The sequence below is a fragment of the Arvicola amphibius genome, chromosome 17 (genome assembly GCF_903992535.2).
Source record: "Arvicola amphibius chromosome 17, mArvAmp1.2, whole genome shotgun sequence".
In the NCBI taxonomy this organism is placed as follows: Eukaryota; Metazoa; Chordata; class Mammalia; order Rodentia; family Cricetidae; genus Arvicola; species Arvicola amphibius.
The window spans coordinates 4,862,416-4,875,882 of record NC_052063.2 but is presented as its reverse complement, the minus strand read 5'-3'; the positions used below and the strand labels follow the sequence as shown (position 1 = coordinate 4,875,882).

Sequence of the window (13,467 nt, the reverse complement as noted above, 5' to 3'; positions counted from 1 at the left end):
ATGGATCTATTTTCATTTTTCTACATGCTGATATCCAGTTATGCCAGCACCGTTTTGTTAAATATGCTTTTTCCATTTTCCATTTTTTCCTTCTTTGTCAAAAATCAGGGGTTCTTAGGTGTGTGGATTAATATCCGGGTCTTTGATTCGGTTCTGTAGGTCCTCCTGTCTGTTTTTATGCCAGTATCAGGTTATTTTCAGTACTGTAGCTCTGTAGTAGAGTTTGAAGTCAGGGATTATGATGCTTCCAGAAGTTCCTTTATTGTACAGGATTATTTTGGCTATCCTGGGTTTTTTGCTTTTCCATATTTAGTTGTGAAGAATTTTGCTGAGATTTTGATGGGCATTGCATTGAATCTTTAGATTGCTTTTGGTAAGATTGCCATTTTTACTATGTTAATTCTACCTACCCAAGAGCATGGGAGATCTTTCTACTTTCTGGTGTCTTTTTCAATTTCTCTCTTTAAAGATATAAAGTTCTTGTCATATAAGTTTTCCACTTGTTTGGTTAGAGTTACTCTGAGATATTTTAGGTTACTTGTGGTTATTGTGAAGGGTGTTGATTCTCTGATTTCTTTCTCAGCCCATTTATCATCTGTGTAAAGGAGAGCTACTGACTTTTTATGAGTTAAACTTGTATCATGCTGCATTACTCAAAGTGTTTATGAGTTGTAGAAGTTCCTTGGTAGATTTTTTGGGGTCACTTATGTAAACTGTCATATCATCAGCAAGTAGTGAGAGCTTGACTTCTTTTCTGATTTGTATACCCTTGATCTCCTTTTGCTGTCTTGTTGCTACAAGAACTTTATTGAATAGATATGGAGAGAGTGGACGACCTTGTCTTGTTCCTGATTTCCTTGGGATTACTGTTTCTCTCAAAATTAGTTTGATGTTGGCTGTTGGCTTCCTGTATATTGCCTTTATTATGTTTAGGTATGTTCCTTGTATCCCTGCTCTCTCCAAGACCTTTATCATGAAAGGATGTTGTATTTTGTTGAAAGTTTATTCGGCATCTGATGAGATGATCATGTGTTTTTTTTTTCCAGTTTGTTTATATGGTGGACTATGTTGACACATTTTTGTATGTCAAACCATCCCTGCATCTGTGGGCTGAAGCCAACTTGATCATAGTAGATGATGGTTCTGATGTGTTCTTGGATCCGATTTGTCAATATTTTATTGAGTACTTTTGCATCTATGTTCATGAGTGAGATTGGTCTGTAATTCTCTTTCTTAGTAATGTCTTTATATGGTTTGGGTATCAGGGTAATTGTAGCCTCATAAAAAGTTTGGCAATGTTCCTTCTGTTTCTATTGTGTGGAACAATTTGAGAAGTATCGGTGTTAGTTCTTTGATTTTTTGAAAATCTTGTAGAATTCTGAGCTGAAACCATCTGTTCCTGGGCTTTTTTTTTTTGGTTGGGAGACTTTTATTTCCATTTCTTTAGCAGTTATAGGTCTATTTAATTTGCTTATCTGGTCTTTGGTAAGTGATATTTCCTTTAAGTTTTCCAATTTTGTGGAGTACAGGTTTTCAAAATATGACCTGATGATTCCCTGGTTTTCCTCCATGTCCGTTGTTATATCCCCCTTTTCATTTCTGATTTTGTTAATTTGGATAATCTCTCTTTGCCTTTTGGTTAGTTTGGATAAAGGTTTGTCCATTTTGTTGATTTTCTCAAAGAACCAACTCTTTGTCTCATTGATTCTTTGCATTGTTTTCTTTGTTTCTATTTTGTTGATTTCAACTCTCAATTTGATTATCTCTTGCTGTCTAGTTTTCTTGAATGAGTTTGCTTCTTTTTGTTCTAAAGTTTTCAAATGTTCTGTTAATTCACTAGTGTGGGATTTTTTTTCCAGCTTCTTTATGTAGGCATTTAGCACTATGAACTTTCCTCTTAACACTGTTTTCATTGTGTCCCATAAATTTGGGTATGTTATGTGGTCATTTTCATTGAATTTTAGGAAGTCTTTAATTTCTCCCTTTATTTCTTCCTTAACCCATTGATTATTCAGGTGAAAATTGTTTAATTTTCACGTGTTTGTGAGCTTTCTGGAATTAGTGTTGCTGTTGAATTCTAGTTTTAAGTCATGGTGATCCGATATGATACATGGGGTTATTCCATATTTTTTGTATCTGTTGAGGTTTGTTTTGTTACTGAGTATGTGGTCAATTTTTGAGAAGGTTCCATGAGGTGCTGAGAAGAAGGTATATTCTTTTCTGTTTGGATGGAATATTCTATAAATGTCTGTTAAGTCCATTTGAGTCATAGCATCTGTTAGTTCCCTTATTTCTGTTAATTTTTGTCTGACTGACCTGTTCATTGGTGAGAGTGGAGTGTTGAAGTCTCCCGCTATTAGTGAGTGGGATTTAATGTATGATTTAAGTTTTAGATGTGTTTCTTTTACACATGAGTGTGCCCTTGTATTTGGTAATAGATGTTCAGTATTGAGATTTCCTCTTGATAGATTTTTCCTGTGACTGATATGAGATGTCCTTTTTTGTCTCTTTTGATCGGTTTTAGTTTGAAGTCTATTTTGTTAGATATTAGGATAGCTATACTAGCTTGTTTCTTAGGTCCATTTGATTGGAAAAATTTTTCCCAACCCTTTATTCTGAGGTGATGTCCATTTTTGAGGTTGAGGTGTGTTTCTTATATGCAGCAGAAGGATGGATTCTGTTTTTTTATATCCAATCTGTTAGCCTGTGTCTCTTTGTAGGTGAGTTAAGTCCATTTATATTGAGAGATATTAATGACCAGTGATTGCTATCTTCTGTTAATTTAGTTTTCATTGTTGGTTATGTTATTTTGTGTGTTTTCCTTTCTTTTTGATTTCTTCTGTGAAATCATCAATTGTTTGTGTTTTTGTGGATGTCGCCAACTTCCTTTGGTTGGAGTTTTCCTTCTAGTACTTTGTGTAGGGCTGGGTTTGTGGCTAGGTATTGCTTAAATCTGGTTTTGTCATGGAATATCTTATTTTGTCCTTCTATTGTGATTGAAAGTTTTGCTGGGTAGAGTAGTCTGGGCTGGCATCTGTGGTCTCTTAATGTCTGCATAATGCTTGACCATGACCTTCTGGCTTTCATTGTCTCCATTGAGAAGTCAGATGTAATTCTGATAGATCTGCCTTTATATGTTACTTTAACTTTTTCCTTTGCAGCTCTTAATATTCTTTATTTATTCTGTATGTTTAGTATTTTGATTATTATATGACAAGGGGCCTTTTTTTTTGATCTAGTCTATTTGATCCAAGTAAGCTTCTTGTATCCTCATAGGGATATCTTTCTTTAGGTTGGGAAAGTTTTCTTCTATGATTTTAAGTAAGTTTTCTGTGCTTTTGAGTTGAACTTCAAAGCCCACCCCAGTGACACACTTCCTCCAGCAAGGCCACACCCCCTACTCTTCCTAATATTATCAATAAGTTCCACTCCCTAGTGACTAAGCATTCAAATCTATCAAGCCTATGGGGGTCATTCTTATTCAAACCACCCCAAGCACCCAAAAAAGTATGGCTAAGGAATAGCTGCATGTCCATGCTAGAATTTATTGATTTATGTGTTTCCTTTGTGGAACTGGGGACTAAACCCAAGGCCCTGGGCTTGCCAGGAAAGTGTTCTGCAACCCGGTTGTAACTTAGCTACAGTCATGATTGAGGGTCTGAGATGACAAGAAATTCATATAGCTGACTTGACTGTAGCAATATTATATTTAAATATTGTGTAATGATCGTGTTAATGGATTATTAGTAGTTAATAGTAAATAGTTAATAGTAAAGGACCTGTTTTCTTCTGCCATTTCCTTAACCATCTCCTCCTTTTCAAGTGATTGCCTGTGCTTCACTAATTTCTATAACCAAGCTGGAATGGAATCCAAAAGAAAAGGTAAACACTTTTCCTTAGTACAGTTGCTGAGCCTGGGTCTGTGAGCCTGTGGCTGGTGAGTCCTAGGAAGAGTCCCTGTTCTTTCTTAGAATGGGCTGGAAGATGCGGAGTCATTGTGACTTGGAATCAGCTTACTGTGTGCGTGTGAAAATTAGCTCCAAAAGACAGTACGGAAGCAAACTTAGGAACAGGAGCGATTGGCCATTTTGTACTTCTTGAGTCCAAGGCAGCTGCTGGTCTACAGACTAGGATAAGAACTCCAGAACGACTCTGGGTGTGGAAGAAGCTCAGTGATAGAGACCCAGTGTGCGTTCATACGTGCGCAGGCACACATGCACGCGTACACACAGGTACACACACTGGAGGACATCATGACAGTTGAGCAACTCCGGGTGTACTTCAATCCTCAGCCACTAGGTGGCAGTGATCCACCACCAATCAAATGCAATCAACTGCTCAGCTGGGCTCAACAAGCATTCCCTTAGGCCTCTGGAAATCTGTTAGCTTCTTCCATTTTCTATCTGAAAGTGTGAAAAAGAAGGAAGGCAGGATGGGTGGCTCCTGCTTGCGATGCCAGGACTCGGAAGACTGAGGCAGAAGGAGCATGACTTTAGGACCAGCCTGGCCTACACAGGGAGACCTTGTAGAGCATAAGAAAAAAAGAGCATAAAGGTAGGGTCTGGTTTTCTCTTTACTGTGCCACCCAGATGTTGCCTTCTGCTTCCAGTGTCAGTGGCTGCAGTGAGAACCTGGGTAGAGTCACAGTTAGGCACTGCCCTGAACTTCTACGGAGTATGTCCTATCCTTCCCTATATACTATGGCTTACTTGATGGGGAGGGGAGGGGAATTACAGCTCCTTGTCATTCATGCAGCTTAGCCTGCATTTACACATAAAGTGGAGAAATTGGGACTCTGGCCCGGTACTCTTTCAGTATCATACAAACTCACCATTTTTGTTTAACGCACGCACACACACACACACACACACACACACACACACTATAGCACAACTGTCTAAAATCGGTTCTTTACTTCCATTACGTGAACTCAAAAGACCAAACTCAGGACATTAGGCTTGGCCAAGGTGCCTTTTCCCCAGGAGCTGGTCTTGCTGTCTGCTTAAAAATTTTAAATAACTATTTATGTGTGTTTTGCCTTCACGTATGAATACACACCATGCTCATGCCTGGTGCTTCCCCTTGGAGGCAGAAGGGGCTTGGGATCCTCTGGGGCTGGAGTTACAGACAGGTGTGAGCCACCATGCAGGCACTGGGAACAAACTAACTTGTGTGAGAGGTCCTAAGTTTAATCCCCAACAATGAAAAAAAAAAAGATTACAAATAATAAACTAAGGTAAAACTTAATAGAATCCAAAGAAATGGGATGAGCTGATGAACCACGGGCTTTGACCTTCTGTATCTCAACTGTCTGGGTCATTATCCCTTACCTCCAAGCACAGCTGGGTTCAGAGGCCCTGATTTGGGCTTCTGTCTTCCCCAAAGGGAACTTTATTCGATGGGTGTCTTGCTGCTGCCGTTTGCTGTGCAGCTGCATTTTCTTATGGTGCTGAGCAGAACTGGTTGCACAATTAACACCTACGGGAGCAGAGAGACACAAAAACCCAGCGGGATGTCGGGCTGGCCTGATCTTGTCTGCATGCACGCAGTCATTCTTAGGCTGTCCCTGGGAGTGCCCACAAGACCCTTCCTTGTGCCCTTCAACTATGGGGTCCCCAGGGAAGGGCAACCAAATCAAATCAAACTCTAATTTACACTGAAGCTTAAGTGCTTCGAGGTCTCAGCTGTTCTGTGGTCCTTAATCTACCTAATTTTGAAGTCATGTACATTGAGTCTTCAAACAAGAAGCGAGAGCCGGGTAGAACTTTGGGCACGTTGGCGCGTTCCCATCAGCCTCCGGCTGGTCTCCGAGCTCTTGCCGCGAGTCTTTGCCCCTGGCATTTCCTCGCGGTCACAGTTTATGTTCATTGGGCAGCTTTTTCCTCTGGTCCTGATCCTTCGGATGAGCCCACTAGGCTAACCTCTGTTTCTTTGCTCTCGCTGCTAGGATTATGTATATCACGTAGTGAGCGCCATCTGTGAATGGATCGTGGCCTTTGGTTTTATTTTCTATTTCCTAACATTCATCCAAGATTTTCAGGTAAGGATTCATCAGCTTAAACGTTCTATGGGCCCGTGATGATTAGGATTAGTAAAAATTTAGAAAAGTTCTTGCATTTTGAAAAACATTCCCTTTTAATAATGTGTGTGTTGAGGGGGTCGGGGGGCTTGTGTCCCCCACAACTTTATTAGCTTGTTCCCAAAGCGGGATAGATCAGATTACAGCTTATAACCGGCGAAACGTTCGTGCTGTCTGCTGTTCGAGGCTCAAAGTCCTGTCTGTGTTCAGGTAGATCTCACTAGTTCTAAAACCCGGAAAAGATGACTGTGTAAAAACCTTTGTGTTGTTGAAAAGACAAGAATTTAGCCTGTTTGACCACAGGGAACAAGTGAGTCATTGGCCAAAATGATGTACAAAGCCGAAACTCCTTTGGGGCTCAATTCAAGCATGGCGCAATAGTGGGGTCACCTCTTAGGGGGAACGAGAGCGTCTGAGAATGTCATAGCTAACACCGGATTGCTTCCCTCTCTGGTGTCCTCCCCTCCCTCTCCGTAGAGCGTCACCTTGAGGATATCTACAGAGATCAACGATGACTTTTGAAAGCCTGGGTATCCTGTCTCACTCAGCGAATGAATGTCACAGACAGTTTCTGGAAGTGGCACAGAGGACGGAGGGGCTTGGGTGTCGCCCTCATGAGGACGTATCTGTGGCACACCCGGGACTTGAATGCCATTAAGAATTTCTAGCAGTTGTTCTATTTACAAAGGTATGTTTTCCTAGAGAATGTTCAGCATCTATGACACTTTAGCGATGTTTTTATATTTTCTAAGACACTCTTTATATGGACAAATTCATATGCAGAAAAGAAAACTTTTCCATTTTGTGGAAAATTGAGGATTATTTTTGTATAGACTCTTTAGACTTTTTATGTATGATCGGTGAAAATACACTAAGTGAAAAAATGTTAAGTTTAATACATTTTTTTTTTAAAAAAAAAAAAAAAAAAAGAAGAAGCCAAATCGGGACATAGTCACTTTAAATTTTTGCTTTTTGAAAAACACAATGAGCTGCACACACTTTCATCCCAAGAGCAGTTACACAATCTAACTCCTAGTGATTCTATACCCTAGTGGTAAAGATAGAGTTAATAAATTAATACTAAATCACTCTGATTTTTAGTGCTTTAGACAAAACGTTTTTACAGTCAAGGCTTCAAAACCCATTTACTATGCACATTAACCAAGCAGTGTAAAAGACCTCCGTCTGGAAATTCAGGCTCCCTGGCTGGTTTGCTTCCCCCACAGAGCCACAGTGAAAGCTTTGGGCTGCTGTTAACTGGTGGCGCAGGAACTCATTCCTGGTAGGATGGGCTCAGGATGGCAGCTTAGAAATATCAAAACTGCCCTTCCCTGGGAGGGACTGGGCGTCAGAATGAGACTTGTTAGCTTCTCTGTAAACCAGTCAGAGAGAACGCAAATCCAAGGCAGGGGAAGCGGGGCCTAGAAACCCAGGTGCAGGCGGCGTTTATTGCTCGGTTCAATGCCTGTGGCCGCTGTTCAGTGGCCGTGATGTGGAAGGTGAGTCAGGTCCTTTCCTAAGCAAGGTCCGTAGACTCCACTTCTTCATCCGGCTCACAGCTGGAGGTGCTGAAGAGATCCCAAGCTCCCTATCTCAGTCTGAGAAAGTGGAGCTGCCCAGGGCCTAGCAGCCCATTTGGGCAGCCTTGGTGAGGGGACCCCTGGGGATCCAGGGGGACGCAAGTGCTGAGTCCTGCGTGGGTGAGCGTCAGCAGCTACTTCTGCCATGACGTCTTGTGTGTCCTCAAGTGTGGAGGGGTGCAAACTGCCGACCATTTGTGAGTTCGCTGTAATACAATGCCACGTTAATCCCGGGACACAAAGACAGTGGCCTTTCTTCATCGTGAAGAGAAAGGGGAGCCGGCACATTTCCCATGGGAGCTGTGGTTGACTGAATCAATCCATGCTGCTCTTGGCTTTGAGCAGGAACATTGTTGGAACTTCCCAGAATGCAGGCGACTCTCTGCATGTCCACTGGAGACCCCTGGGCACTCACTCTTTCAGGGCAGAACATATGCCTTAACCTAGAGCTCAACCAGTGCCTTCCGGCACACAGTCGGTGCTTACTAAATAAATAAATACCCACTGAATGTATGTGTGTGTGAACGAATGAACAAATCCCGCAATGACTGGGGATGTTTGAGGTGCCGTCCTCGCGGCTTTATTTACTCTAGCTCACTAGTTATTCTGATGTTAACAGGTAGGATGTGCTACCTAGTAATATTGTCCATTTTGCTTTGTGTACTGTACACACATTCCAGTTGTTTGGGCTTCATGATTCGGTGACAACTCTCTTCTGGACAGATACCACAGCAATTTTTACATGGGCTAGACCTGTCTTGGCAAACCGAGAAGGCCCCAAATCACCCCATTCTGCAGATTCCATGCAACTTCTAACGTTATCCCCATTTTGGTATTCTTTTTCATTTCTACAAATGTGTATTTCCTTGGAACTTCATGCCTAAGAAGGTAAAATAAAAATATTTCTTTTATTCTAGTCATTTGTCTTTGTTATAAAATGTCCCCTGGGTGCTCTGACGAAGTATAGTTATCTGGTTCCAGACAGTTGGTGTTTGTTCCAAGGGTGTGGCTGGGTCTTACTGATGCAGTGGGCAAGAGCTGCCTGAACGTGAAGTCCCGAGTTCGGTACCCTAGCACCCACATAAGGGCTACGGGCCCTGGAGACCCAGTGTTGGGAGGGGCCAGGATACAGGAGGATGGTTGTGACTGGCTGGTCAGAAGAGGTCACCAAGCAGAACTGGCGTTAAGGGCAGCATCAGGTATCCCTGGGACCCTCGCTACTACCTCTTGGTGGGTGTTTTCCCACAGCCCCTCCTCTGGAGGAATGAGGAGGGATTTTAGAACCCCCAGGCCTGCCACCTATTCTGAAGAGGAGAGGGACTCGTCTAATAAATAATTCCACCTGAAGCTCGTTATTTGAAATTTGTTGCCCTGATTGGTCAGCATGGGTCACGTGTCTGGGACGGGTTTGCTCGGATTGGTCACATGTCTACTGGGGGAAGGAGCGGTCGGCATCACCCAAAATCCCTGGGTTGATGCTGGGTAAAGCTTCCTTCAGAAAGCTATAGAAACAGGCTTTGGACAGGCTGGAAAAAAATAAAGAAGAAGAAGTAGCCCACTTACTTGAGAGCAAATCAAGCTATATAAGCTATATTCACCAATAATCTATTCAGATTAAAAAAATAGGAGTAAGCCATTTCAGTAACACATATGCCTTTTGTTAAGATGTGAGCCGTGGCTCTTATGTTTCCATCTAACCTCTGTGAAGCTGCCTAGGCTATTATCATGTTTTTCAGATAAGGAAACTAACAGAACAGTCCAGCGACCTGCGAGCGGTCTCCAGCCCCGTGGCGACAGACTCCAGTCCGGGACTCTGTTTTTCCTGTCTTCTGTTCAACTGAGCCCTTTTGTTTTCCCTCTTAACACTAACAGAGGATTCCACAGAAATTGCAAATTGCAATTTTATAAACCAAATTAAGTACATCAGTGCCGAACTGTGTTTGGGTTTCCTAACATCCCTTACATGTGGCATTGTCCCATGTTCCCGTTTCCCCCCCACCCCCTCACTTGGAGACACGCTGGTCTGGAGTTTGGGCCTGGAATGAGGAAAGGGGAGTGGTAGGGGGGGAGATAAGTGGTCTCCCACTCGCCCCCCTCCCTGATTCTGGCAAGCCGGTAAGCCCAGCTGTCTCCCCACACACATACTCTCGGTCTGGCTCCGAGTGCCCCACATTCTCCAGCCCAGAATGTCATGCATCTGCATCGGGTCGGTTGCACAAGACAGCAACCGCACTGAAGCCCCGGAGGGGAAGCTGCTGGCTCCCTCTGGTCACCCCCAGCAGATCCGTGTTCTAAACTGAAGGGCAACAGAACCCCAGGCTCCTAATGGAGATGGCAGCGACCTCCGAAGTTGACGCTTGGAAGGGGCTGGAGGAGACACCAGCAATGTGTGAGGCTGAGGTCGGGATGCCCAGAGTTGCCTGGAAGCCTGTGGTGCAGGCATTCCCTCTCAGGAAGCAGTTCTGTCTGCCGCCCAAGCCCCCCTCCCCCCCCCCCCCCCCAGCCGGTTCCACCTCTGTTCTGTTCTTATCAGAAGTGGATTGTTGCTCTCTGGCAGGAATCCATTTTAGATTCATTTTTTAAAAATTTAAAATTTAAAAATTGGTCCTGTAGGCCAGACTGGCCTGAACCCAACTTGCTAGCCAAGTCCTTGAACTTGAAGCAGTACTCCTGTTTCAGGTACCCAAACTCAGAAATTACAGGTGTGAGCCACCAGACCCAGCTCAAGACACATTTGACCTATAAGACTTCTGACACAACCCGGGATTCTACCAATGACTTATTTTCAGAATGAGGTTAGATATTTATTTAGTGGATTATGGGGGTGGGGGACAGGAAGAAGGGGAGAAGAACAGAGAGGGAGAGAGAGAGAGAAAGGAGAGAGAGAAGGAGGAAGGGGAGACGTGGGGAGAGAGAAGCTGCCTCTTCAAGACAGAAAAGCCGATGACAGTTGTATGACCTGCTGTTGGGTCACTCTCTGGGTAGAAAAGAAATTCCAAGGTAAGTGGGGTTTGGTCACCTATACTCGAAGTCCTTTGAGCCATATGCTTTAACATTTTAAGTAAACGGTGTATTACTGATTGAAGTCTTATAACAATGTCAAACTATGTGTATCCCTAACAGCCAATTCACTTCGCAGTATCTACATCTATTTAGGTTACTCCTATCCCTAAAGATAACTACTTTAAAAATTAAATCTCAGCCCCAAGAGGGGAGGGAGGGGGAGTGGAGACAAAATCCCGCCCATTCATAGCTTGGAATTACTGGCAACCCATAGCTCCAGGAGAGTAAGAGCCAGTTTCCTCTAGGAGTGTAGGCCCTGGTGAGTCACGTGACCTTCATTGGAAGGCCATGCCTCCAAGAATATAGGGGCGCACAAATTGGATTTGAGGGGTGAGAAGAAAAGAAAGTTGGGTGCCTAGGGAGAGAAGGGGTGAATCAGGGGAGGTAGGGGATGGGGTGAGTATTGATCAGAAACTAATAAAAACAGTTGTGGTCATTTTGTAATGAAAATGGATAACAGAAGAGACTTTAAAAATAAACTATAACTTGTATTGGGCGGGAGGCATGTGCCTAGCACATGTTGGAATCAAGGGGTGACTTTGAATATTGATCCTCTCCTACCCTGGGATCTGGTGATCACACTCTCTTTGATCCACTGACCCATAGACAGTTACTCCCATTGCTTTTTTTTTAAACATAAGCAAAACAAAACATTTCTTAGTTCTCACCTTTAGATGTATATCTCAAGCACAGAAATTAAAACTATGCTTCTAAATACTGCTCCAAGCCTGCTTTCCCTTGATTTATAGCAAGGTTTCTTGGAGATATGTTTGTTAATACAGCCAGAGCTTCTTGGGGGTGGTTTGCAGCAGAGAGCTGTGTGGCACAGCTAGCCTCTTCTTTATTTTCTTAAGATCTAAGTGTGTGTGTGAGAGAGCATTGGTGTGTGGGTACCGAAGTGGTCGGAAGAGGATGTCTGAGTCCCTGGAGCACTCGACTGTAGCAGCACAATCTTCTTTCTTACCCCTCCCAACTCCCCAGCACCATACATATATGGTATAGGATATATATTGATTACATATACAGTGATATATATTATATGACAATGAGGAAGGAGAGGGAAAGGAGAGAAGAGGACAGATGAGAGAGGAGAAGGGAGAGGAAGGGTGGAGCTTATTAAAAAAAAATCAAGCCTACCGGGCGGTGGTGGCGCACGCCTTTAATCCCAGCACTCGGGAGGCAGAGGCAGGCGGATCTCTGTGAGTTCGAGGCCAGCCTGGTCTACAAGAGCTAGTTCCAGGACAGGCTCTAAAGCTGCAGAGAAACCCTGTCTCGAAAAACCAAAAAAAAAAAAAATCAAGCCAGGAATTATGGCTAAAATAATCCCAGTACTTGGGAGGCTGGCTTAAGAGGACCATGAATTTGTGGCCAGCCTGCTCTTCATAGTGAGTTCTAGACTGGATATGTAATGAGATCTTGTTTTTAAAAAAATCAGAATAGTGGTATTTTTAACACAGAGATAAATAATAATTATGACTTAGGTACTTTAGTTGGTCAATGAGAGCAAAGAGTTTGGGAGATTGAATTCTCCAAGGAGAAAAATCTTGAGGTTAGAGCTTTGTTGTCAGCATAGTTATTTTTACATACAGTTGGGGCGAAATACTGGCAAACACAACTTTTTCAAAGGAAGGGTTTATCTGACTCACAGTGTGAGCGGAAGTCACAGCGGTAAGTTGATGGTGGTTGGAACCCGAGGAGGCTGGTCACATGCCGTCTGTAGTCAGGAAGCAGAGAGTGAGGAAACGTGGCACACAGCCAGCGGTCGGTCACCTTTCGATGAAGTCTGCTATCTAAACCCACAGAAGGCTGCCGTCCACAGTTAGGATGGCCGTCCCCCTTAATTAACACAATTGGCAAACTCTCACAGATGTGCCCGGGAGTTTGTTTCCATGGTGAGGCTAAACCTGTCATGCCAACGATCAATAGAAACCGTAGCAGTTATCCCAAAAATAAAATTCCGCCATTCCTTTGGAATAGTTGATGTCGGCATGACCAAATGACTGAGAAACTATGATGCGCCAGTGCAGGGCATGACAGCTCGTGCTAGCACTAGGCAGGATGAGGCAGGGGGATCTACAGCTTGATGTCAACCTGATCTATATAACAAATTCAAGCCAGCCTGAACGACAGAGACTCTAACTCTCGGAGAAAGGAAACGCTGGAGCCATAGCTCAGTGTGGAACAAGCTTAGCAAGCACAAGGCTCTAAACTTGATCCCCGGCACCACAGAACTGCAGCGTGAGAGCAGAGACACACACGCATGCGCACTGTGTATCAGAGACACACGCATGCGCAGTGTGTAGCAGAGACACACGCATGCACAGCCCCATTCCCGTCTCTGTTCCCTTAATTGCAGCCTTCACATATCAAGACATCTAGACTGATTTGAAACATCCTCACGACAGATCTAGAAGAGAACTCAGGGTAAAGAGAAAGACTGAACTTTGGCCGGGAGATGTGAGCTCCTGCTTTCGGTTTTGGCATTTTTGGAGATTTACTTACACATTATTATTATTATTATTATTATTATTATTATTATTATTATTATTATTATTATTATTATTATTTTATTACTTGAGAGACCTGTGCTCTTTGTAAGATCACACAGCTGTGTGAGTCATGTTTCATCCCAATGACCAAACACCCAACAGGGTGGCTTGAGGAAGGGTCTATTCTGCCTTTCTGTTTCGGAAGTGTCACCTCATCCTGATGGTAGAAGAAAGGTGGGGGCCTTCCTCATCTTGT

The 13,467-nt window shown here is 43.3% G+C and overlaps 1 protein-coding gene across 1 annotated transcript in view; it reads left to right on the top strand.

Moving 5' to 3' along the window:
• The window catches only part of Dram1 (DNA damage regulated autophagy modulator 1), a 38,238-nt gene extending 29,663 nt beyond the window's left edge, over positions 1-8,575 (top strand). Inside the window, exons 5-7 of the mRNA XM_038315124.1 lie at positions 3,824-3,882; positions 5,948-6,040; positions 6,557-8,575. Coding sequence (XP_038171052.1) covers positions 3,824-3,882; positions 5,948-6,040; positions 6,557-6,601 — 197 coding nt within the window. The 3' untranslated portion in view covers positions 6,602-8,575. The remainder of the gene's footprint in view (positions 1-3,823; positions 3,883-5,947; positions 6,041-6,556) is intronic.
• Positions 8,576-13,467: the final 4,892 nt, after the last annotated feature.